General features: G+C 47.5%; 1 protein-coding gene across 4 annotated transcripts in view; it reads right to left on the bottom strand.

The window, feature by feature from the left end:
• Positions 1-631: 631 nt before the first annotated feature.
• The window catches only part of MAML3 (mastermind like transcriptional coactivator 3), a 278034-nt gene continuing 255140 nt past the window's right edge, over positions 632-23525 (bottom strand). For 3 of the 4 annotated variants that reach the window (XM_057419002.1, XM_057418993.1, XM_057419017.1), the window contains 3 exons: positions 8156-8401; positions 6547-6634; positions 633-3231 (listed from right to left, as the gene is read on the bottom strand). In XM_057419002.1, the coding sequence (XP_057274985.1) occupies positions 2240-3231; positions 6547-6634; positions 8156-8401 (1326 nt within the window). In that variant the 3' untranslated portion in view covers positions 633-2239. Of the gene's footprint in view, positions 3232-6546; positions 6635-8155; positions 8402-23525 lie in introns of all 4 variants that reach the window. The other variant, XM_057419010.1, reaches the window with a different exon arrangement.

The raw sequence follows: 23525 nt of genomic DNA on the forward strand, positions 1-23525 counted from the left end.
CACACGCACAATGCCCTCATCCCCTCAGGGTACCGTTTCTCTCCTTTGCCTGTCTCTTCCATCCACCAAGAGCCGCTTACCCATAAGATGGACTGAAAACTGTGGCTGGTGCTCTCCTTCACTGAATTAGGGGCTGCCCTGGCTCCTGCTGAAGCAGTGGACAGGAAGACTTCTATCACCTTCAGCAGGAACTGGAACAGGTCCTCACTCTGTGCTTTAAAAAGGGGTTAGCTAAAAGAGATGTAACTAAAGCATTTAAAAAGTGCAGTTTGCCCTGTCTGCATTATAGCATTTAAAAGACACTTCTCACCTAGGTAAGCCCTGCAAGGGGTTACTGCACAAAAGAGAACCATAACAGGGTTCTGAGGTGGTTCCAGGCCCATTTTTCTCATACTCCCTTAATGTGATGCATGTCTGTGCTCCACAGGGAAAGGCAGGACTTGAAAACACAGGATGCCAAGCTCCTCAGCATCCCTGGATTTCAGCACTTCACATCGCCAGCCCCAAGTAGAGCAGCGCACAAGGAGGTAATTGGTAGCTGGGCAGTTGGTGTAGGCAGTGGTACCAGAGGCACTTCCACTGCAGAGCACATCTTAAGACTTGCAGAGGCCAACATTAGGGCAGAGGTTCTCAAATTTTTTTGACTATGGATCACATTAACATTTTATGCACCACTACATAACCTGGTAAACAGCTCACAGTTGAAAACACTTGCAAGGTGGTCAGTTTTGGAGGACAGCTTACCTCGGCCTTAGGCTGCAGCTTGGGAACTGCTGCTTTAGACATTCAGAATGGCTGACGCCTCAGTGTGCAAGACGTATCACAACTTCATTGTAGTGCTGCTCAGCACTTGTCCACACAGTGGAGACAGTGAATACATTGGTATTAACTAACAGCTTATTTGGGCAGACCCCATGTTTGTAATAACTACATCAATGATTTTACCCATTCGTCAATGACCTTTACAGTAGTCCTTCATTGGTCCCTGTTCTTCCAATACTGCAGTGAACTTTACTCCAGCAAACCAGAGAGATTAAACCAAACATCTGTTTAAAACTGATTTCAGGTTGCATATAATGCCACATCGATAGCCCACACACCCCAGGGTAATCCTGCCTGACAAACTTGCGCTTTTCAAGAGGAGAGGAGGAACTCATTCCACATGCCAAACCCTCCCTGTACATTTTCTTTTGACTGTTTTCTCCTCCCCTGCCTGCCCCTTTGTGGCAGTTGTTGCTCACCTGAATAAAGTGCAGCCAACTCACCTTGCTTTACACTGAAGTATAAGAAGGGAAGGAAGTGAACTGAAAACATACTCGGGAGGAACGAGAGAGAGCAACATGCTGAGGACCTGAGCTGATGTCTCTTGGTACCTCTTAGCCCTTCAACACCACTCATAGCTGCTGTTCTGCATCCCCAGGCAACAGATATGTGCCAAAGCACTCTGACAAGGAAGCACTATTGTGAGTCCCAAGGGGATTAATCAGTTCATTAAGTTAACCCACCCCCCTAAGCCATATCCAGCAGCAGTCCCATAACCAAATTGTCCTCACCATGCTGCCATGTTCATGTTCTCCTACACCTTTATTGGATTTTTATCACTCTGTGGTGAAAATGGTGACCTCCCTGTGACTGTTTAGGTTTGTCAAGTGTGTGCTTCACATCTCCTTGTGACAGCCCAGAGCCAGCCCTGTGGGCCTGGCTATGGCTCACCAAGACCTGCCTGCTCCTGGGATTAAACCTGTTTCCAACCAGGGCTCGTGCAATCACTCATGGACATCTTTAGGCTTTGCTCCTGCCTGTTTTCATCTGCTCCCCTGAAAGCTGCAGTGTTTACAGTTACATGAGGTGGGAGAGATTGGGACCACCCCACACCACTGTGCAATGAAGCCTTGTTTCAGTGGGAAAGAACACTTTTTCCCAACCAGAGGCATCAGCTGGCTTTTCCAGTTTCCCCATCCTGCCCCCTGCTCCCCACACACACAGTGGGTGCTGCCACGCAACACAGATTGCTTGGTGGAAGTCCTGGGATGTCGATGTTTTCATCATCCCTGAATCTTCCAAAGTTGGCTACAGATCAGCTCAGTTTGCACAATAAAAAAAAAACAAGCAGAAAACAAAATAACCCCAGACCAAACCAATTCAAACAAAAACTCCAACAATCCAAGGATGGGGAGACATCCAACTCTCTTTGCTTTTTCAGATGGAACAACCAAAGCTCCAGACTATACAAGCCCATTCACTGGGGGTTTCCGAACAGCTCATCAAGTTCTTGTATCCACTCATCCCCTGGTCCACTCTTAATAATGGAGTCTACAAGGTCTGCGCCCTCGGCTAAACTGGAGAATGACCCCCCTGCTCCTTCATTACTGTAATTGTAAGATAAGTCCTGAGTGGGATTCCTCTCGTAGGCCTGCCCTGGGCCACTCTGAGCAAAGTTACCACCTGCCATTTGCTGCGTTGGAGGCTGACTAAAGCCAGACATCGTGGGGACACCTTGGCTTATTGCAGGCATCACCATTGGCCTTGCCTGGCCAGCACCTTGCTGCCCAGGTAGTGGTTGCAGCAGTTGTCTTCCCATCGCTGGGTTCAGGGCTCTTACTGTTCCACTTGTGTCCACAACTGTCTGATTAAGCCCTTGTGGGAAATGGTGCTTGGACAGCCGTGGCTGCCCAGACTGCATTGGGTACGTTGTGCCATTATTGAAGGGCCCCATTTCACTGCTAGTCCTTCCAGGTATACCTTGCAAGCCTCGCTGCTGCCAGTTTTGTGTTCCCTGAGGGACAGTCCCCATCAGGTTTTGAAGTCGTGGTGCTTGTGGCCTGGGTAAGACCTGGCCCCCAGCTCCTTTCATCTGCTGCTGGTGCTGGGGAAGAGCAGAGTTTACCATCATGTTCTGACCAAAATTGCCGACCATTCCCACCGCTTGTCCAGAGGCAGGCTGCCTTGTTCCCTGGCCTGCGCTATGTGCCATGTTCATGCCACTTTGGTTTGGGTGCTGCAACATTTGGCTCATCCCTGTGCTCATACTGTACATTCCCGGCTGGCTGGAAGAGGCGTTGCTGTAAGGAGCCATGCCCATGTCTGACTGGCCTGCGGTCGAGGGCAGCGTGCTTGTGCTCTGGGAGGGACCCATTGCCATCATGCTCACGTTCTGCGCCATCATTCGGGATGTCCTCATGCTCTGGAGTGCTGCCTGGTTTCTTACAGCTGCTATATCCTGGGGAGAACCTACACCAAAAAGGAAGGAAGGGAATTAAAAAACACAACCTTGTAAATCTTAATTAACGATAACAGAGAATCTGTAGCAGCCTTCTGCACCACAGCAGGATTTCAGATGGCTGTGCTTTCTGAGTGAAGAAGTTATTGTTTCCCATGGAGATTAGCAGAGCTAGAAGGTTATCCATCCTTGGGAGGTATGCTTGCTGCCTAATGTTAGTTGCATTTCAGAGGTGATGCGTTCCCCACCTCACACTGGCTGCAGCCTCTGTCTTGACCTGACAAGTCCCCTCCCCTTGAAGTCAACAGTCAAAACAGCTCAAGTGCTACCCTAATCAAGAATCACTGCCTGCATTAGGTATTCTACTTGTGAAGCAGTATGCTGCTCAGCAGAGAATACCATCAATGCAGGCGAGTAGGCTAATTTCCCTTAAGGCCTAAAATGAGGCTGGCAAGGTTAAAAGGTCAATGATTTACTCTCTAAGTAATTCTCAATTATAACAATTTGGGGATATGCACCCAAAGGGATTCATGGCTTCAGATTCTTGAAGAATTGAGGCAGCACAAGTGCATGATTATAGCCATGGTTGCCTCCCTGATGATAACTGCTCAGGTGCCTGAGCTAGGCAGACACAGAAGATGCAGCACTAAAACAGGCCTGCCTTTCTCTTACCTCACTAGCACCAGAGATTAAAGTTTTAAGAAGTGACATGGGAGTCAAAGTGCCCTTTCAAAACTAAACCTGATTCTTTCCTTTTGTGTGTATTTTTTCATCCAGGACCAGTGACAATGTGCACCCTCCCCCATGAAAAAATTAGTCCCTAAGACTTCAAAGTTGCATCCACACTGTAATTCAGTAGCACTTATCTTCTTCAGATAAGCCTAATTCAGCTTCTAGTAAGTGAGGAAGCTTCCAGTGGTCTTCAATGGCAGCAAAGCAGCTGAACTTCAGTTTACCATTTGAAGCTCTCTCTTAAATATCTCCATTGTCTTTCAAAAGTAAGCCTTGAAAATGGAAATGTCAGACTCAGAAGGCAAATCAATTTTTTAATAGCTCAGGAGGCATAAATGAATGGATTTTCTATATCATTGTTACTGATTAAGTCCATGGAAAGAAGAAAAATTGTTTTTTGTGGACACTTACAGCAGGGAGAGTGTATTACTGAATCGATAGTATAAGCACATTTTACTCCACCTTAGGCCAGTGATGGGAAACCAGAAAATCCTAACCTCGTTAAATTCCACACCGTGGCAGATAGCTGAACCATCCCTGTGTCTTCCTTTCAGGGGTGACGGGAGCTATCGATCCCTGGGAAGCCAATATCCCTCTGTATTTACTGTCGTTATTTAAAAACAATCACTGGAGCTCTGATTACGCCATGGGTTCATTGTGGCCTTGAGTCACTACCATCCTCAACTACATACAATACCCTGCTAGTGAAGCTGTGAGAGGGTGAGGCACACAATTACATCCAGCTCACACATTACTAAATGCAAGATGTAAGTATGAGATGGTTGTTTTAAGAGCCGCGAACTGTGCAACAAAATCTGAGTGTTCTTAACTTGGCCCCTATGTGTTGTTCCTTGGTGGCAGACAGCATCCATGGAGAACAGAGAGTACTGGGCCCTGTCATTTACATTGGCCTGGCTTCTGTGAGGAATGGGAATGAAGAAAGGAAGTGCCATTTCTCCAGTTTTGCACATAATGAACAGGATGGCTACACTGCCTTTCTGTCACAGCAGGATAAGCTTCTGGAGGATGCTTTTAGCTCCAGTGTACAGATAAATGAAACACGTTGTAGCATGAAGAGACACTATCTGGATCTTGCTTGAACGGGGCAAACGGAGTGGCAGCTTTTACTTTTTCCATGATAGCAAACTGTTTCCATAATGACTGGCACTGGGGTGCCCTTGATTTTTGTTCATTTAGATCACCTCCTTCTCCTGTGATTAGAGGCAGCCTTATTTTACAGTGCCTCCAGCAAGCGCTGAAGATACAGGCAATGTCAAACCCTTACATAATGCATTTCCAGCTATTTTTAAATTGAAAATGGCAGTTGAACACCTCCAAAGGAGTCACCACCAGCAAGTCGTTCACACACTAGTTCCATTAACTATCATGTTTGGCATAAGAGACAGGAGATCAGACAAGGAGTAGTTAAAAGAGAGATGCAACAGATTTTAAGACTTTGGGCCACCTTCTGGTCTCATTTGCACATAACCTACTGCACAGGATTACATCCTTGTGACAAAATAGGAAAAATAGTGAAATATTTATATTTAAATCAGCTCATTTATGAAAATTAATTCCTTGCTCTGTCAGATTAGCCTAAACTCTCTTCTCCATTTCTTTTAAATAATACATATGAAGGCAAGGTTTCAAAGAAGCATTAATGCAGAAAGATTTTACATGTGCATCTCAATGTGTGGCAGTGTGCACGTATATTTGGATTTTGCAAATGCATTATTAGGGGGAAAAAAATAATTTTATCCAGAATTTATGCTGCCAAAGATGAATGAGAAGGCAATTAGAAGGAGCCACTCTGATATATACTGGCAGAAGATGTGACTGCCTGTTGGCTTCCTGGGTAGGAGAACTGCAATCCGCTTGCCTTCCTTGGTTTCTCTTGCAGTTACATGACACTATCATAACTACACAGGCAGGTGCATGTTTGCTTCATGTCTATTTAGAATCCACGGTTAGTGAAGACATTTAGCTGATGCTTTGTACCTAAAAAAGCTCAGAATTAACTTATTTTTCTAAGCCAAAATGACTATACTTACATTATTCAGTTATCTGTGAACACACTGAATACTCTTTGAGCTTTTTTGAGTTCATTAAAATCCTCCATTTCCATGTCAGATATTTCACTGACAGATATTTCTCACATTTATCAGTCACTTCTCCAGATAAGGATGACCTCTCTGAAATTTTCTGCTTATCAAACTATAAAGTGGGGGATGAAGAGGGCTAACACCAAGATACAGTGAGAGACACTAGGTGGGAAAGAAAAAGAGCGTAATGAGAGTTGAGTCAAACAAGATAAAACCATAGGATCCAGATGTGAAAGAGGCAAAACAGATGTCAAATAACAACTGCAGCTTCTGCTGAGGGGAGCAGAGGGGAAATTGGAAACTCAACTAAACACACAAACCTGGGCATTCCCCTTTGGTAAAACATGTGGTATGTGCAAGTGTGCAATGGCCTGTCTTCCTATTCTGGCACACTGCTTAAACCCTGGTGTCCACAAAATACATGAGCTTTCACATGCCTGCTACAGGGGCAATACGTTGGCTCCAATATAGGAAAAAGAATTTGACTTTTACCTTGGAACTGATTGACCTGTTGCACTGGATATGGGCTCCGCTGTTGCTGCAGGTGCTGCCGAGGCAAATGTGACTGCTGCTGCAACTGCTGGAAATGAACAAGGGAAAGAGAGCAGACAGAAAAAGATGGTTAATTAGTGAGCTGCGAAAGGGGTTGCTGGCAAAAGTATTGCAGCAGAACTGCCGCATTTCTTATCTAACAAGCCACTCTGCAGAGACAAGCAGAGCCATTTGAAGAGTCCTCCTGAGAGCACTTGGGCTACTCAGCACAGAGTCCTTTTGGTTCAGAAAGGAATAAGCACTGAGGCTAACATCATCTCTCCTTGCTTACAGCCACTTCATCTTGACCTCTACAGCGTGAACTTCACTGTCTTCAGGCTGAAAGGAGAGGGAGGGATATGAATAAACTTTGCTCACCTAGGTCCAACTGTAGCTGCACACCCTGTCCCTCTCCCAGCCCTGCCAAGGTTTAGGGATTTGTGTTCCTGGGACAAGACTTTCCTCCACCTCGGCACTCAAAACACTCAGCTGCAAGGAGTAATGCATCCTGACCTCAGCACTGCAGCCTAGGATCAGCCCTGAGCCAAAACAGAAATGGCTATTGAGGCCATTGTGCTTCAGGTAATGGTATTTGGGGAGCAGGTAAAAGGCCTCCCTCCCTTGATCCAGCCCACACTGCTCCTCTGTGGTTATTTGCTATGAGTACTCATGCATCTAAAACAGAATCAAGAGCTGATTATAAAAACAGAGAGTGTGTTTACCAGAGCTTTCAAAGCCTAGGGTATACTCAACTAAGCACTTACTGAAAGGACACGTCTTGGTGCTTCATCTGCAGCTGTACAAACATTGTGTTCAAAACCAAGGATGTGTGATGGAAGTAAGAGAGTGGCAAAGATGGGAAAGAAGCAAGTACTAATCCCTATGTTCATAAATATGTGCTATCAAAAAGGTAAAGGGAACCTTGTTAGGCACAAAACACCCAAAAGCTAGAAGCCTGAGCACTGTGACTGTTGCTTTTCATCTACCTCAGCACATTTGCTAGCCTCAGCCTTGTATTTTCTTCAACACTTTCAGGTTTGCCTTCAGCAGCCAAGCCCATGACTGGCTCTTGAATGGGCCTCACCCATGATGGGGGATCATCTGGTTCCTTCCCCCCTTGCCACGGGCAGGGACACCTTCCACTAGACCAGGTTGCTCCAAGCCCCATCCAACCTGGCCTTGAACACTGCCAGGGATGGGGCAGCCACAGCTTCTCTGGGCAACCTGTGACAGTGCCTCATCACCCTCACAGTGAAGAATTTTTTTCTAATGTCTAATCTGGATCTACCTTATTTCAGTTTAAAGCCATTCCCCTTGGAGCTGACTTTTCCGGTGTCTAAAATCCCATGTGACTGTCAAGCTCACCCCTGGGAACATGGGTAATATTTGCCAAGCTAATGGTAGGCCTGAGACAGATGCCTCTTTGAAAACATTCGCTGAAATACCACGATGGGAACTACAGAGAGAGCACTTCCAAACACAGAAAGAAGCACTGGCATTGCACTGCCTGGAGTGCTCATGCTCAAACATCAGCATGCACTGCAGCACCTGAGACAAATGGGTACTGTACCTGCTCCGCCAGGATCTGCTGCTGCTGCTGCTGCCTTTGCTCTCTTAGAAACTGTTGTTTTTGCTGTTCTATCACATGGAGCTGGGCCCTCTGCTCAATCAGTATCTGCTTCATGATGGCTGCTTGAGGTTGGTTTCCTAGGAAGGGACCCCCAGAGCTCGTGCCTGTGACCACGCTGCTGGAGCCCGGTGGGACAGAAGGCTGCATAGGCCCCGCGGTCCGGGACAACCCCACTTGATGCTGCTCCTGTGCAAAGGGAGAAAGAAGGCCTCATTACTCATGGTGATCCGTAGGCAAAGGAAATAAAGGCTCATTAAGAACAAGCATTGAGTTTATGGGTGAAGACTAGAGCTTGAAGAAATTAAGAGTCCTTGGAAAGATGCTTATGACCAAGCTCACAGCGACTGAGCAGCAGGTTCCTCTTTTCTCCCGGAGGGCAAAACCCCTGGCAGATAAAGCAAAAGCACTTTGCCACTCATTAATAACACAATGATAAAGCTGGGTACCATTCAGGACACATAACTTCAGAGTCATGTTTTTCTAAACTTTTTCTCCCCCATCATGGAGACAAGTGTATTTTCTCTCCATTTCCCTTTCTCGCAAGCAGCAGTTTCACACAGTTCTCTGGACTGAGGAGCTGAGGTTTTAGACACACAAAACGAACAGCAGGAGCTGGCAGCATTAATTTCCCCCTATACTGCACCAGAATCTCAGGATTTAAGCACATCATGTGTTTTATTTGAGGTTTCTATCCTGCAGCAACGGACCAACAGCATGCGGCTGAAAGGACTCAGGCAGGTGATGCCCCGGACACCTTCCCCTAAACCCACCCGCCTTTCTCTCGATGTTTCAATTTGCTGCCTTTTAGCGCCGCGAAAACGGAGCGCCACAAGGCCAGGGGCGATCGCACAGCCGCCCCCTCCCACCCAAGGCTGCAGGGCGGTCGGGAGCTCATCCGGCAGGGGGCCAGGTTCTCCCCCAGCACCGTGCCCGCCCGGGCTCCCGTCTCCGCCGCCCGCCGGCAGGTGTCGCTGCCCGCCCGCGGCCCGCCCGGGGACCGGCGCGGCGGGCGAGGGGAGCCGGGGGACGGCGGGACCCGGCCGCGGGGGTCTGCAGCGGTGCTCGGAGCGCCTTACACCCGCCCCCGGGCTGTCCCTCGTAGCCGCCGGGGGCTCCCCGCTGCAGGGCAGGCAAGGACGAAACGCTTCCCTTAGGCGCTGCGGGGGGGCCTCGCTCAGACGCGGGCGGGCGGCTAGGGCCGTGTTTAGCAATAACGACCGGGGGTATTACAAAGCAGCAGGTGCAGCGCTCGGTCCCCAGCCTTTACTCCGGGTGCTCCTTCCTGTAAGAGAGCCGAAGGATTTTTCTCTTCTCATCTATGTCCCACCCAGCAGCACCCGTTCTCCCCGCACTGCCCAACCCCCACCGTGTCTCCTGGCCATGTTTGCTCTCTGCACCCCCCAGCATGAGCAGCTTGGAGCCCCAGAGCCGGTATCCTCACCATGGGGCTGGCTCCACGCACCCTGTCTGGCCTGGGCACTGCTGGGCAGCTCTCCGCCAGGCTGGGTAAGGCCTTAGCATTTGCTCACTAGAACCTTGCTGTTTTAGAGAGATGGGTGCTCATCCAAACCCATGAACTTGATGGGAAGGACCTCTGTCACTCCTAGGATCCTTTGCGCAAAACATGCCAGGGGACCTGTGCGAGGCTTAGATTCATCTGCTTCATTCACAGTTTCAGTGATGCCAGTTACTGTGTAGATTGGGAACATACAGGAAAAGTAATCTTATGACACCCGCCCCAACCCAGTCAGTGAAAGGGTTAAAATCAGTGCTTGAGCATAGCCTGGGAAATTAGGATCGGCCTTTCTGCATGAAGGTCAGGTTTTCAAGCACCCTTCTGAGGAAACAGCAAAATACAGTTTGACCACATCTCTGCTTTGTGCAGATACTCCCTGAAGGGCTCTCTGCTGAAAGGCCTCTCTCCAGTATTCAGGTTCCTTCTTGTTTTAACATCTGCTCTGGTTTGGAAGGTCCCTCCCTGCGCCTCCTTCCACTTCTCCCTGATCCCACCCCTGTCACTGAGCTCCCACTTTCCTTGCTCTGGGGGGGACATGCAGACATCAGATGTCTCCAGCAGAGCTGATGGTGAAGGCTTTTTCCTACCACCTCCTGGCCCTCCCCCGACTTCTGATGAAGTCATCAAGCTACAGATTGCATAACTGATGCACAGGACTATCTTGTGTTATACTGGGAGGTGGGCCAACTGCTTCCATTTATAGACAAAAGTGATGCCACACTGCCAAATAATGGAGCCTTTGCTGCAGCCACTACAAGGAAAAAGAGAAGGGAAGGGGAACCAAAGGATCCAACGGGCATGCTGTGAAATGACACCACTCGGAGCTTCCTCTACCCAGCCTCAGTGCACAGCTGAGCCAAAGACCTCCCTAAATCACCTTCACAACAACCTCATTGCAGAATTACTGTCCTGGCTCTTATGCCCACACGGGTATGGCTGAGGGACACATGCAGCCCACAGTAATGCATTGCATCCTGTATCATATTACACTGTCAGCTAATCCCAGAGCTTGAAAAGGAAGAAAGCTTTGAAAGGAGCCAGGCCAGCTGACATGAGCCCTGTGCAGCAGCTGGAGGAAACATGAGGATTAGCACAAAGGTGTTACTTCCAGTCTCGTGTGTTTAGTCATTTCAAGGTACAAGAGTTTACCTACTCATAGCAAAAACTTCCTGCTTCCGGTTTTAATAACAGGTTTAAAGCCAAGCCTTCTCCATCAAGCCAGAACACCACCCTCCTGCCCAGCATATTTCTTCTCTTTTCCATTTCTTTTGGCAAAAGCTCTTCCCAGCCAATGATGAAAGGCCACAGCTTACATCACCAGGAGCAGCCCTGCGTTGTGTCTCCTGGAAACGGGAGCACAGCCCAGGCAAAAGGTCTCCACAGGCAGGAAAATGCTTCCTCGCCCCTGGGAGCAGAGCCCTTTACCAGGAGCTGTGAACCTCCAATGGGGAGTTATACAGCCCTGCCCTGTCACAGCAGTGACACGGGGCCATGTGGGCTCACAGGTTGTTCAGCTGCCCACCCTCCTCCCACTGTCCCTGCTGGAGCTCCAGCACGAGATGAAGCCTGGAAGCGGGCTGGGGATACATGTATGTGGTGGGAAACTGGCAATGAAAGAAGCAACACCGGGCTCTACACAGCCACCTCTTACAAACCGTGTCTGCTCCAGCCCAGATGCAGTCTTACCATGGGAGCAAAGCACCAAGTCAGGTAACTCAGGCTAAGCGCAGCACTTACACAGTCATAGAGCTTCAAAACCGAACTAATCCAAGCTCCACTGACAACTCTGCTCCTGCTCTGCCTGCCAGCTCCTCATCCTCCTGCTGCACCCTGAGCCTTCCTGCCCCTAGACCTCCTGCTCCTTCTCCTCATTCCCTGCTGTTCTTTTCTTACAGAATGGTTAGAGTTGGAAGGGACCTTAAAGATCACCCAGTTCCAACCCCCCTGCTACAGGCAGTGACACTTTCTACTAAGACCAGGTGGCTCAAAGCCCTGTTCAGCCTGGCCTTGAACGCTGCCAGCAATGGGGCAGCCACAACTTTTCCTTCCTACCCTCTCTGCTCTGCTTCTATCTTTTCCTTTCTCCATGCACTGGCACTGCTGCCTTTTCACTCTCCAGACACCCTTACCAGCTCACCAGCTCCTGGCTGCACATCGCCTCCGCATCAGCCCATGCCCACAGCCTGACACACTGCATGACTCAGGCTGCCGCTGCTTGGGAGGGATCCCCCGGGGATCCACAGCAGCAAGGGGACAACCCAGCTCTTTCCCTGAGGGCCCTGTTCATCCAGGGATGCCCTGCATGGGTGTAGGCACATAGTCCCCCAGGAGAGTGACAAGATGTCCTGGAATGGGAAATACACTGTATTCTCAGCCTGCCTCTCATCAGCCTGTTACACTGGGAAGACGGCACAGTGTGACTCCTGATTTTTCACGCTGGCTATTTTCAGCAACACCCAAAGCCACTGTGTACTACTTGCAGGCTGCAAACAGCTCTCTCTTGATAATGGTGGCTGGTGCAGAGTTACACATGCTCCGGTTGGAACCAGCAAAGCTGCAGCTTTGTAGCAAGGTGCTCACTGAGGGGCAGGGGAAGGTTACACAAGGGGCAAAGGTGCCACAGCCTCTTCCCGTGACCTGACCATGCTGCAGAACAAGTTCAACACATGCACTGACCCTGGCTAAGCCTCCCAGGGACCCTCAGCCACTTGCTTTAAAACAGCCCAGGGACAGAATCACGAATTCAACCCCTGCGAGTAAAACCAAGTATTGAAAGAGCCAAGTTGCCCTTCACAGAGCCAAAAAAGAACCACAACTTCCAGATGGGCAGCATAACACATCTGGTGGGTTTGTATAGTTGCAGAGCACCCAATAAGATGAACTTTTGTAGGGATCTGGCTGTTTAGTTAATGCCTACAAAGTTGCCCTCTGTTGACAATCTGATGCTTAGTTCAGCAACAGGAGGATAAATCCTGTGTCCTCTCTGTATTTCCAGGGATCTACTGGAGGGAATCATCCGCAGGAGTTCATGAGGTGATGTGTAGGCATATATATACAGTTATGCACAGTAAACATAAATGACTTTAAAAAGAGAACTAAAGGGAGTGGAAAAGGTATTTTCCTCTTTGTCTCAAATCTTGTATGCCTCTTCCTTACCATGCAGTGATTTATTCCATCCCATCATTCAATCTCCCAACTACAGCTAAAAGCAATCACACAATTTTCTTTCAGAACAAGCTGAATGACCACCAGCTGATGCTCCGAGAGCTGGGTGCGGGTAAGTGCAGACAGGGCCTGGCCAAGGCTACTCATCTGATGATGAAAGCCCTTGCACATGGTGAGGCAGCTCTGGTCCCTCTGTAGGCTGGGGGCAGAGCCAGACCCCAGGGAAAAGAGGCTGTTCCAGGCAATCAACAGAGGATGCATATTCTGTGCCTGGGAACAAAGCATTTCCCAAAAAGCTGAGGGAAGCAGAGACTTGAAAGAAAGGTCTTAATGTGCAAAATAGACAATTGGATGTAAATTCATGGTGCCATTCTGTGGTATGTGAACTAATGCAGTCATGGAATATATAAAAAAATGGAAGAGCAAATAGAAGCCAGGAGGTGGCCTATCCTGCACAGTACATGAGAAGAATGATACTAGAAAAATGTACACAACAGACATCTACATTTTAGAGTCAGAGCAGAAAAAGACACAATGATTTGAGGCAGAAAGTATCTGCACTTAAAGAGCTCAAACCATTTAGCTTGCCACAAAGAAAACTGAGAGATGCTTTGACGATGGCATATAAGAATACCTTCACGAGGGATTAAATCCTTTAAAGGATTCTTCTACCCAGTGAAGAAGGCAGAACCAGACATGAGGGCTGGAAGCTGGAGACAGTCCTGAATCAGAAAGAAGAATCAAATTTTTACACTATGATTTCATTACCCATCAGAAATGGCAGATCTCCATGTTCTGATGCCTTCAAGGATGACAGCCCTTCTGGATAAACACAACTTAGTGATGCGACTAATACCCTGCAATGTGTAAGATAGAACAGCCCTGTGCTGCTGCTCCTCCTGCCCCACGCTGATGTCAGGCTCACAGGCACTGCTCATTTATCGTGGTACTGCATGCCTGTTTTGTGTATCTGTGTTATAAAAGGGGCTCTCCAACCTATTACTGAGATCAAAAATATGGCTCCATTTCCATAGACTATGTCACAGTAAAGCATCACCTCTACCTGCTGTTTTCAGAACAGCCTGAAAGCACGTTTCTATATTTCCCCCCAGATATTTCTATTCAGTTCCTTGTAATGTTCTTACTTATTGTGTCTGGCGGGAATCTTAATCCTCTCTCTAAATCAGGCTGCCCAGGGCAAAGCCACCTTTTGCAGAACTGTACCACCTGACAGACTAAAGGAATTACAAACCCATTCATTTCAGACTTTATTTTGCCTGGAAAGAGCTAGTGTTCAGCTAGGCTGAAGGGATGGAATTTGCCGGGTTTACAGCTCTGACTCCCGCAGCAGGCTCTGCAGAGCACATTGCGTTACCTGTTTCCTCTGTCACGCAGTCTAAGGGAGGGGCTACCAATCTCCCTTCTCCTTTCTCCCCGGGCCCCTGGTTGCTATGGTCTTTCATACAGTATCTGAGCAAACAAGGTCCTTCTGACGTTTGACACCAGACCTATGCATGCAGCCAATTTGTTTTCCTTTCACCTCCCTTCCCCTGCATTCCTCCTCCCTCTGTTTTCAATGCAGTTTAGTCTTTCCACAGAACAAACAGGATCTGTTGGACTATTACCCATGTACTTTTGTTTGTTCATCACAGGGACTACTTTCTTCATTTCTGGTGTTGAAATAGGTAACAAAGGGTTCTAAAATGAGCAGCTGTTTTTCTAATGTCATTTAAAACCTGAAGACTTCCAGTAGTACCTGAAGAGGCCTATAAGAACTCTGTAGAGGGCTTTTTACAAGGGCAGGTAGGGATAGGACAAGGGGGAATGGCTTAAAACTGAAAGAAGGGAGATTTAGATTAGATATGAGGAAGAAATCCTTAACTATGAGTAAGGTGAGGCATTGGCACAGGTTGCCCAGAGAAGCTGTGGCTGCCCCATCCCTGGCAGTGTTTAAGGCCAGGTTTGATGGGGCTTGGAGCAACGTTGTCTATTGGAAGGTGACTGTGGCCCAGGGAAGGGGTTTGGAACTGGATCCCTTCCAACCCCAACCATTCTATGACTCTGTGACTCTAGCAGGTCTGTGAGGCAGCTGAGGCAGCTTCTGATGCTCCCACCCATTCCCTGCAATGGGAATGAGTCCTCCTGCTCTGCAGATGTCACCTGCTCTTGAGCCATTTGCACCAATGTTCACGGTCCAGTGAAACAGTGATTTACATACTTTTCTTGCAGGAGTGAAGTAATGGGGTTAATCAAGCCATTAATTTGACCACAGAGAGAAGGCTGCACAGACAAGTTTCTGTGAGGCAAGCCCGGGTGCGGTTTTACAGCGCATCAGTTGCTCAGAGGTTACTCCCACATACAGCTCCCCTCCTGCAGGAGCACGCAGCAGCCCTCCTTTCCCCGAAGAGCAGCCACTCGGCATCTATGTTCATGAGGCCTGAGTGAGCTGGCACTGCGCCACAAAGCCCACCCCTAACTGGCCTCTTGGCACCATCTCTGCAGCTGTGCTCTCCATGACCACTGTTCTCCGTGCTTCAGCCCCAGAGAAGGGCTTGTGGCAGGGAGGGAAGCAGAAGAAACACCAAAGTGCCCAACCTTATATTTTATGCATATTAGGAAGGCTGTAATTATTCCCCTCAAAGACTGCTGCAGGAAGCTGAGCCATCATGGCATTTCACAGTGCACCCTACCACTCTGTGAGCAAGCAGCAACCTTCGGGGAGCCACATGCAGGAGGAGAGAGTTGAAAAACCAGCCCACACCATGGCTTTTCCACAGCCTGTCCCTGCTGCCTTCTACTACAGGCATAGCTGAGGACTTTCAAAGGTACAAACCCGCTCCACAGGAGCTGTGGCTGCCTTCTCTGTGACAGCTTGGATCTGTATTGCCAAATTTCCTGGGGCTTTGGAAGCTGCTCAGGGAGCAAAGCAGAGGGAAGAGCTGAGCTGATAGAAATTCTCCTGGTCAAGGATTTAGCTTTAATCAATGCCCCCTTCAAGTGCATCTTGGAGCAGGAGGGAGGAAAGCTAACGTGAAGTGTAAGGGTAATCATGGCTAAAGAGCTCCCCGGAAGGGGGAGAGAAGAAAAATGGAAGATGAAAGCAAGCAATGGTTAAAACAAACAGCCACACTGGGTCAGTGAAAAGGGGTAACAGAGGGAAAATGACACAGTAAAAATAAATGCTGTAAGAGAAAGAAAAGCTTCTAGCACACACAGGGAAAAAAGTGGGGCTTGGAAAAAGCAGAAGTATGAGGGAAAGATGCTTTAATGGAGCTCTGTAGCAGCAAACACCAACCCATGACCAGGCAGCCCCTTTTCTTCTAATGGCTAGAGCCTGTACTACATTATCACCTTGTACCCCATGGAATTTGCCGTTTGTTGAGGTATTTCACAGAGCCTGGCTCCAGTTCATGCCTGGCAGAAGCTGCCTCAGGTCTCCTGTGGACCATTCTGGTTTTTTTTTTATGGTTGGTTTGGTTTTTTTTTTAACTCTAGGTGAAATTTTGTTAAATTTCCACTTGGTTGTTTTGTTTGAACATAAACAAAAAGGTATTTTTCACACTTACGGGCGTTTTTCAGATCCCTTGCTCTGTGCTGTGATAGATGAAATCCCTTTCATTTTTAGAAATTCCAACTTGGCACTTGTGTTGCTCCTCAGCAAGCAGCATGTAATTTGCCAAGCCTGAAAGAATCCTGGCTGAGAAATAAACACAGTGGGCCATATGCTCTCCTTCCCATAGGCAGAAGGCACCTTACCTCAAAAACTGGGAAGAGGCTCCAATCGCCCCATGTCGTTGATTCTGCCAAGGCAAAAAAAAAAATCCCACAGATAGATTTAGAGCAAAGGTTTGGGGCTCTCACAAAGCAGCCCTCTTTCTGCATGCCTCCAGGGACCTCCCCTACACTGTCCCTGACCCTGCGCTGGCTTCTAACGTGGCAGAAATGCAGTGAGGGGCTGGGGAGCATGTATGCCCTGGTGCGTGCAGTAAAGCTGTATTGTCTTTATCGGTGTTTCCTGGCACAACCTGAACGATCTGCAGGGCACAACAGCTCCTTTAATACTACCCTTTTATAGTTCATTCACATTGTGCCTTCATGGGAGGAAGACCACACACCTGAAGGACTCAGGTGAAGTGAGGACCTCTTTCCACTCCATGCCCACAAGAAACACAGTGGGAGAGCATGTCACATACGTGCAGTGCCTCTGGTTTCGGGTGGGCTCTGGCAGGTGACAAGTATGACTGATAAAAGCACCACAGCAGATGCATTAGTGCTTATAGAACTCTACAGACTCATGTATAAATTCCAGGGTCTTCCCCTGTCTGACACTGACTTCAAAGAGTTGGAATCACTCCCTTGTCTTTGGTTGCAGCCCTTCTGCAGGTGGCATTTCCACCTAAAATCGAGAACAAAATGTTTCCACAAGGTAGCCGGCAAGACCAAGGGAAGTGGTGCTCTGCTGCAGCTGCCCAGCAAGGCCACGTTATCATCGCTGTGGTTTCAAATAACTAGCTGCTGACAAGCTGAAGTGGCAGGGGATGGCACACCAGGTCTGTGACTCCATGAGTTAGCTCTCTTAACATCCTTGAATCCCCAGGCTACCCAGATCACCTGGTTCCAGTATTTGAAACACTTTTGATTTTCCTTGCACCTTGGATGTAGTCCTTGTGTATTGTTCAGCCACCTGGCTTTTGTTCTGACACTCAATCTTATTAGCCCTAGTGAAAACTGAGACATATATACAACTGAAGCATACTGATTTGGGCCATACCTACGTTGTCTTTAACCTTGACGTGCCCTTCACCTCATGGTTCCTCCCTTCTCTCTAAGGTTCCCATTATTTATATGGCTAAGGAAAACTCCACTATTGAATGAATTTCTTATGCAAGGTGTTAACTCAGCTCAGCTTTTGGCAGTACTGACTTTAACCCTAGACTTCTAGGTCTCTAGGTCATAGCGTGCTTTGCTGATCAAGCCCTTATTCACACCATCGGAGGCTTTCTGGATGTCCTTGATACCTTTTCTGAGGCAATTACTTGTCTCTAAAGCTTTAAACACCTTTTTTTTTTTCCTTTACTTCCTCCATACCATGAATGCTGTTTTGCCTCCTTTCTATCCTGCCATCTTCCTAATGCATACTCATGTTTGCCAGTTTAACTAGCCCTCACTGCTGCAATCCCAGCTGCTGTTCTGGAGCCTTTGACTCGATTCTCTAGTGCTGCTTTCTCCTGCCTTCACCGGAGACAGGCCTGTGCACAAGATTGTGCTGATCTTTCCCATGAGAGACTTAAAGTGAGACATGATCTTCCTCTCCCCCTGCCCTTCCTTCACATCCTGCCCAGCTCTCCCCTCCTGGCTGCAGAGGCAGTGGTCTCATCAGTGGTTCCCAGCCCTTTTGCTTGTTCTGGCGACCTCACTGCTTCCTGTCTTCTCATCTCTTGCCCCCATCTGCTTCTTCCTTCTTTATACCTTGCCTCCTCTCACCCCTTCCCCTCACAGCACAAGGATGCTGTATCTTCATGCTTTTAAAAACATAAAGAAAATGCAAACAACCCTTGACTCTGAGTGACTCTCCAGCTTTCGCCCTCTCTCTCTGCTCACTGTCATCTCTAAGCTTATCAAGTGTGCTGCCTATGATTTATATGATTTAGACTGAATTTAGCCTCCATCTCCAACACAGATTCTTTTCCAAACAGGCTTTCACTTCTCACCTGTCACAGAAACCACTATCACAGAGTCTCTAATATCCTGTCTGCCTGCAGCTGTGCACTGCTATGCCAGGCTCACTGCCACAGCCAGACGGCTCCTTCCACTACCACTGACCACACTCCACTCGAAATCTGGTCCTCCCTTCCCAGTGGTCATACTTGACCCCAACACCTTCAGTTGCCTGCTCAGTGTTACTTGGATGCGTTCACCACTGCTCACTCTCCCACCTGGCACCATTCTGTGGGTCTGCGTCCTTGCCCTTCATCTCTTTTCCCTCTGACTCGTATCTCTGAGCAAGATCACTCACTCTACGTACACATTCAAGGACCTTCTCTACACCACCAACTCACAGACTTACCTCTCTGTCCCAGCCAATTCCCATCTGTTCCAACTAAATTCATGCCCTGCCTCTGGGATCATTTTTTGGATATGTGTCAGCTCAAGCTCAAAGTAGGCTCTAATCCTACTCCCTAGGTCTCGTCTCCTTCCCATTTCTTCATCCCCATGGGTAACACCACCACTTGCCTGTCACTCAGCCCATGATATGGTTGTCATCTTTGCCTTGGCCCTCATTTTTGTTGCCCATCGTCTTGACTGTGCCATCACTCTCTCCTCAACCCTCTCTTGGCTTCCCCTGCCAAGCACCCTCCCTTGCTTTCAAATCCAGCTGCAGTATATGCCACCCCACGCATCATCTCTTATTCACTGCTGAGACTTTCTGTCACCTTATCATGACCCACTCTTTTCCACATGTTCCATTTTATCGAGAAGTGCCTTCATGCTTTCCTCCCTGCTGGATTTCATTCTGGGAAGAGATTCTCAAAATTGTACAAATCTGACCCTGAACTCTGGCCCCGGTATAGTTACATTCATAGAAATTCCTATCTCCATGATGTCCAGCAGTCTCTTCTGTTTCCCTTTACTCCCTGGTGTGTTTGTCTCCCTGTGTTACCTCTTATCTTACACTTTGGTTGGAAGGAAATATATCGTGAATCTACAGGGAGCTTAGTACAACAGGCCTCCTAAACTGTGACTGCCACTCAGAGGTGCTACCCACCCTCAGTGCAAGCAGTTACAAATACCACTTAAATCTGTGTACAGCTAAATATGCTATTTTATATTCTGGAGATGCGAGAACACCAACATTTCAATGTGCCCTTGCTCCACTTCTGCTTTTAAAGGACACAGTACTAGGATGAGTTGCTGTATGCTGAAAAAGTCAGGAAATGCTAAGCTACCATTCTCACAGCAAATGTAACTCAGTTGCATATGGTGAGACCCAAAGGTTATCACCAGATACAAGAACAGAGGATGCTGAACACATGCAAAGTGACCACATTACTGTCATAGCAGATAGCCATGTCTTTGAACTTCCGTGCAGGTAAAATCTTACATGTTTTTCTGGGCTTTTAGAACTGTGGAAATGTGAAGCCCAACACTTTATAAATAAAAGTCAAAATGACGTTCTATAGCAAGTAACTGGTCCCAGCAGTAGCTTGTAACCCTCTTGGCAGAAGCACAGCTAATGGCAACACAAAATATTCCCATTGCTTCGTGAGTTCTGGTAGCTGTCAACTGAGAGAGGGATCTGCCGATCAGAGAAATCTGGGAAGACATCAGTGTGTCAGAACAAGTGAAAAGACTTGACACAGAGGGCACATTTTTGTTGAGCGATTTGCATTAGCACTTCTGGACAAATTCTACATTTCACATGCAATTCACAAACCAACAGCAGTGCTGCTAATTGGAGCAGTTGCCACTCAAGTGTGGTGCCTTGTTTGAGCTAGAGCTGACGTGAGTGAACACTACAGGCTGCTTTTTTGGGGAAAAAAAATGCAGCAATTATATTCTGTGGGCTTTGAGTTGGGTTCCCCCTGCCCCCACTTTCATCCTTGTAATTTCATTATCTCAATAATTTAAAAAGGAACTGGAAGAGAAAAACACAAACCTCAGAGAAGTCTTGTTGAAGTTATTAAGGGGAAAAATAACCCTGTTTGCAAAGAATGCCACCCTTCATTAATCTAACCTTCAGCCCTAACCATCACTGTGAATTTGACTATGTCCCAGAGTGCCAACACAAAGCTACATATTGATCTGAAGAAAACAACAGCAAGTGGCAGAGTGCTAGTGATTGAAAATCCCAGCCACCAAACCAAGGCTGTGCTCCGCATGTATCTGAAATGCTGATGGGATGACAGAATCTCTCTGCTTCCTCTTAGGTGGCATTAGAAGTTATTTAACTGAAAACAGGACAGATCTCTCATCCATCATTCTTTATCCTTTGTAAAATTGAGTCTCCTGAGAAAAGGAAAGAGCTTCCATAGTGCAGTTTTCTATTACCGCAGCTCAGAGTGCTCAGGCAGCTGCAGCTAAGCTGAAGGAAGGTTTGGCTGACTCCTTTTCATATGCTGGATGGTTATTTTTAGGCCATATTTCCTTTAGGCCCCTACAGTGCAAAATCCGAAGGAGCTAATGGGATTGGCAGGTGCATAGATTATTGGCGACCTCCTCTAGCCCAGCCTTCATATTTCCTTATGATGTATTTTTCCTAATGCATAGTGAAAAAGGGAACAGCCTACAATTAGAGATCTTCCTAGCCACTCTTGATACTTTGTATATTCAAATCCTCAATGAGAAACCCATGTGCAACAGTGAAAGATAGCATGACAAAAGCTATACATCTAGATCTAAATAGATCTAACACTGAAGAACTTGATTCTTAAAGGAGTGTTTTTGTTGCATCTCTACAGATAAATAGGTATCTGTAATGTAATTTCATTCTGACCCTGATCTTTCTGCAGCTGCAGGAATCCTGTCCCCTTTCTTTCTTCCCTGGAGATCTCCTTGGTCCCATCCTACTAATGGTCCAAGCTCACTGTTGTAGAAGTCACCAGCAAAAGCCACGTCTTGTCCATGGCTCCCAGATATGCTTTCCTCAGAAAAAAAAGAGAAACTCCAGCGAAGCCTGGAAGTGTAACTCCCAACCCTGATAACAAGGATAGGATCCTTGATAGGGATGTCTCTTCATTCTCTGCAGGGAAGCACAAAACAGACTGTTGGGGAAACTGTTGTAATACATCTTTGTGGTATAAATAACTCAGCTTGGGCTTCCTTCTGCCCCACCCTGGGTTCTAGCCATAGTAGTAACCTTTCAGTGATGAATCCTGGTTTGGAGGCCCAACTACTGTGAGTATGACTGCACAGTCATCTTCTCTCCCAGCCTCCCTCTGACCATCCCTCTAGTATTCACCTGTCAAGGCATGAAAACAGAAAGCCCCTGAAATCCCCAGAGAAACGAGTTGCCTCCTTCCTTCCAGATATTTATCCTTTGTCTGTATTCAGAAGACTTTGTCCAGAGAGCTGATATCTCAAACCCTTCATGCAGACAAGCAAAGGGTGCCTCTGTGAAAGCACAGGCTGTACTTCCCAATGGCAGGGCAGGGCTCCAATTTACCAACACATGGTGTGGCTGTTAGCTGTGATTCTACAAAACCTGCAGAAGATATCTGTGGCCCTCTTAACATCTTATTTCTGACATATGGAGGGACTGGGGAGTTTGCAGCTTCCCACCTGCTTAAATATAATTCACTACAAAACATCAAACAGACGCATTCAGCCCTTTGTAGACATATCATTACCTTATGTGTTCATGTACAGCACACCCGTAGCACATTGGCAGTACACCTAGTTAATGTGTGGGAGACTCCTAGGTTCAAAGCCTCCAGTGTTTCTTTTGTTCTCTAATGAATCCTTCTTTTGTTTGGCTCCCCCTCCCCTTAGGTTGTAGCTGTAACTCTGTCATTAGCATCTTAAAAATCTTTTCCTCCCAAACTACCTGCAATGCTGCAATAAGCTGGGAATATGCTAGGAAGCACCTAAATGAATCAAGATTCTTGCTTAAGACAGGTTTAACAGGTCTGGGTCACTGTTTTCAGCAGCACTGTTGCTTACTTGGCAAACTTGGTTAATCAGATATTCCCCTAAAAAGATTCCTGTGCCATATTCCAGCTGGTGAGCTGGGTTCATAATGTTTCAAATAAAAGATGCATTCGTGACTACTAGGAGTGTCACAATTTTTATGAGTCTCTGCAGACATGTGCCTGCTTCTCAGCGTCTAAAAATCGAAGTGTTCAGGCACCTCCACGGCAGCCTGCTGAAAACACAGAGCTGTATCCTTTGTGTGGAAACATTTTGTGGAATTTTCACCGGACTTCAACCTCATGGTCCCAAACCTAACTTTCTAGGTATTATGCATGAAAACATATGTGTAACACTGAGGTACCATCTGCAATCCAGACTGCAACTGTGCTGCCCACCAGATTCACTGTCCCTCCCAGTGCTGGCATCTTCCTGGCCTTCACCAACAGGGACCAGCTACCAGCAAGGTGTGAGGAATGAGTAGCAGAAGATACTGATAAGGAAATGTTATCACAGATAGGCACAAAGACAGAAAGACTTTACTCATAGTCTGACAGCTATTTGCCTGTGAATAAAATGCAGCAGGGGCTTTGCCTTTAGAAAAATGCCGAGCTAATATTCACAGAGTTACTGTGCTTACAGTGGGCTGACTTCAGACCTTCCAAAGTTGCCAGACCTCCAAGTCAGCTTAGGGCCTGCTAGATATGGCCGGTGGTCAGAGTATGATCTGGAGCATTTCCTCTGTGAGAAACCCAGTGGTGAGGCAGAAAGGTCACACCACTGGTGGCCAGTCCCAAATGCTGTGCTGCTTACACCTCATGGGCACAGCCAGCTTAACTGCAGTGCTCACTCGTCCGTCTACTGACACCTGAATAACTGTGCACCCTAATAAGAGAGATCAGGTTCATGAACAGGTTTGTGATTTTTCAGCCAGCACGGTGATACCTGCCTAACGTTGTCAGTCAACTCTAAGTCATAACAGAATCGGGAGATTTCAGCATT

This window comes from Pezoporus wallicus, unplaced genomic scaffold (genome assembly GCF_028554395.1).
Source record: "Pezoporus wallicus isolate ANWC-B61680 ecotype Strahan unplaced genomic scaffold, APGP_CSIRO_Pwel_v1 contig_6597, whole genome shotgun sequence".
In the NCBI taxonomy this organism is placed as follows: domain Eukaryota; kingdom Metazoa; phylum Chordata; class Aves; order Psittaciformes; family Psittacidae; genus Pezoporus; species Pezoporus wallicus.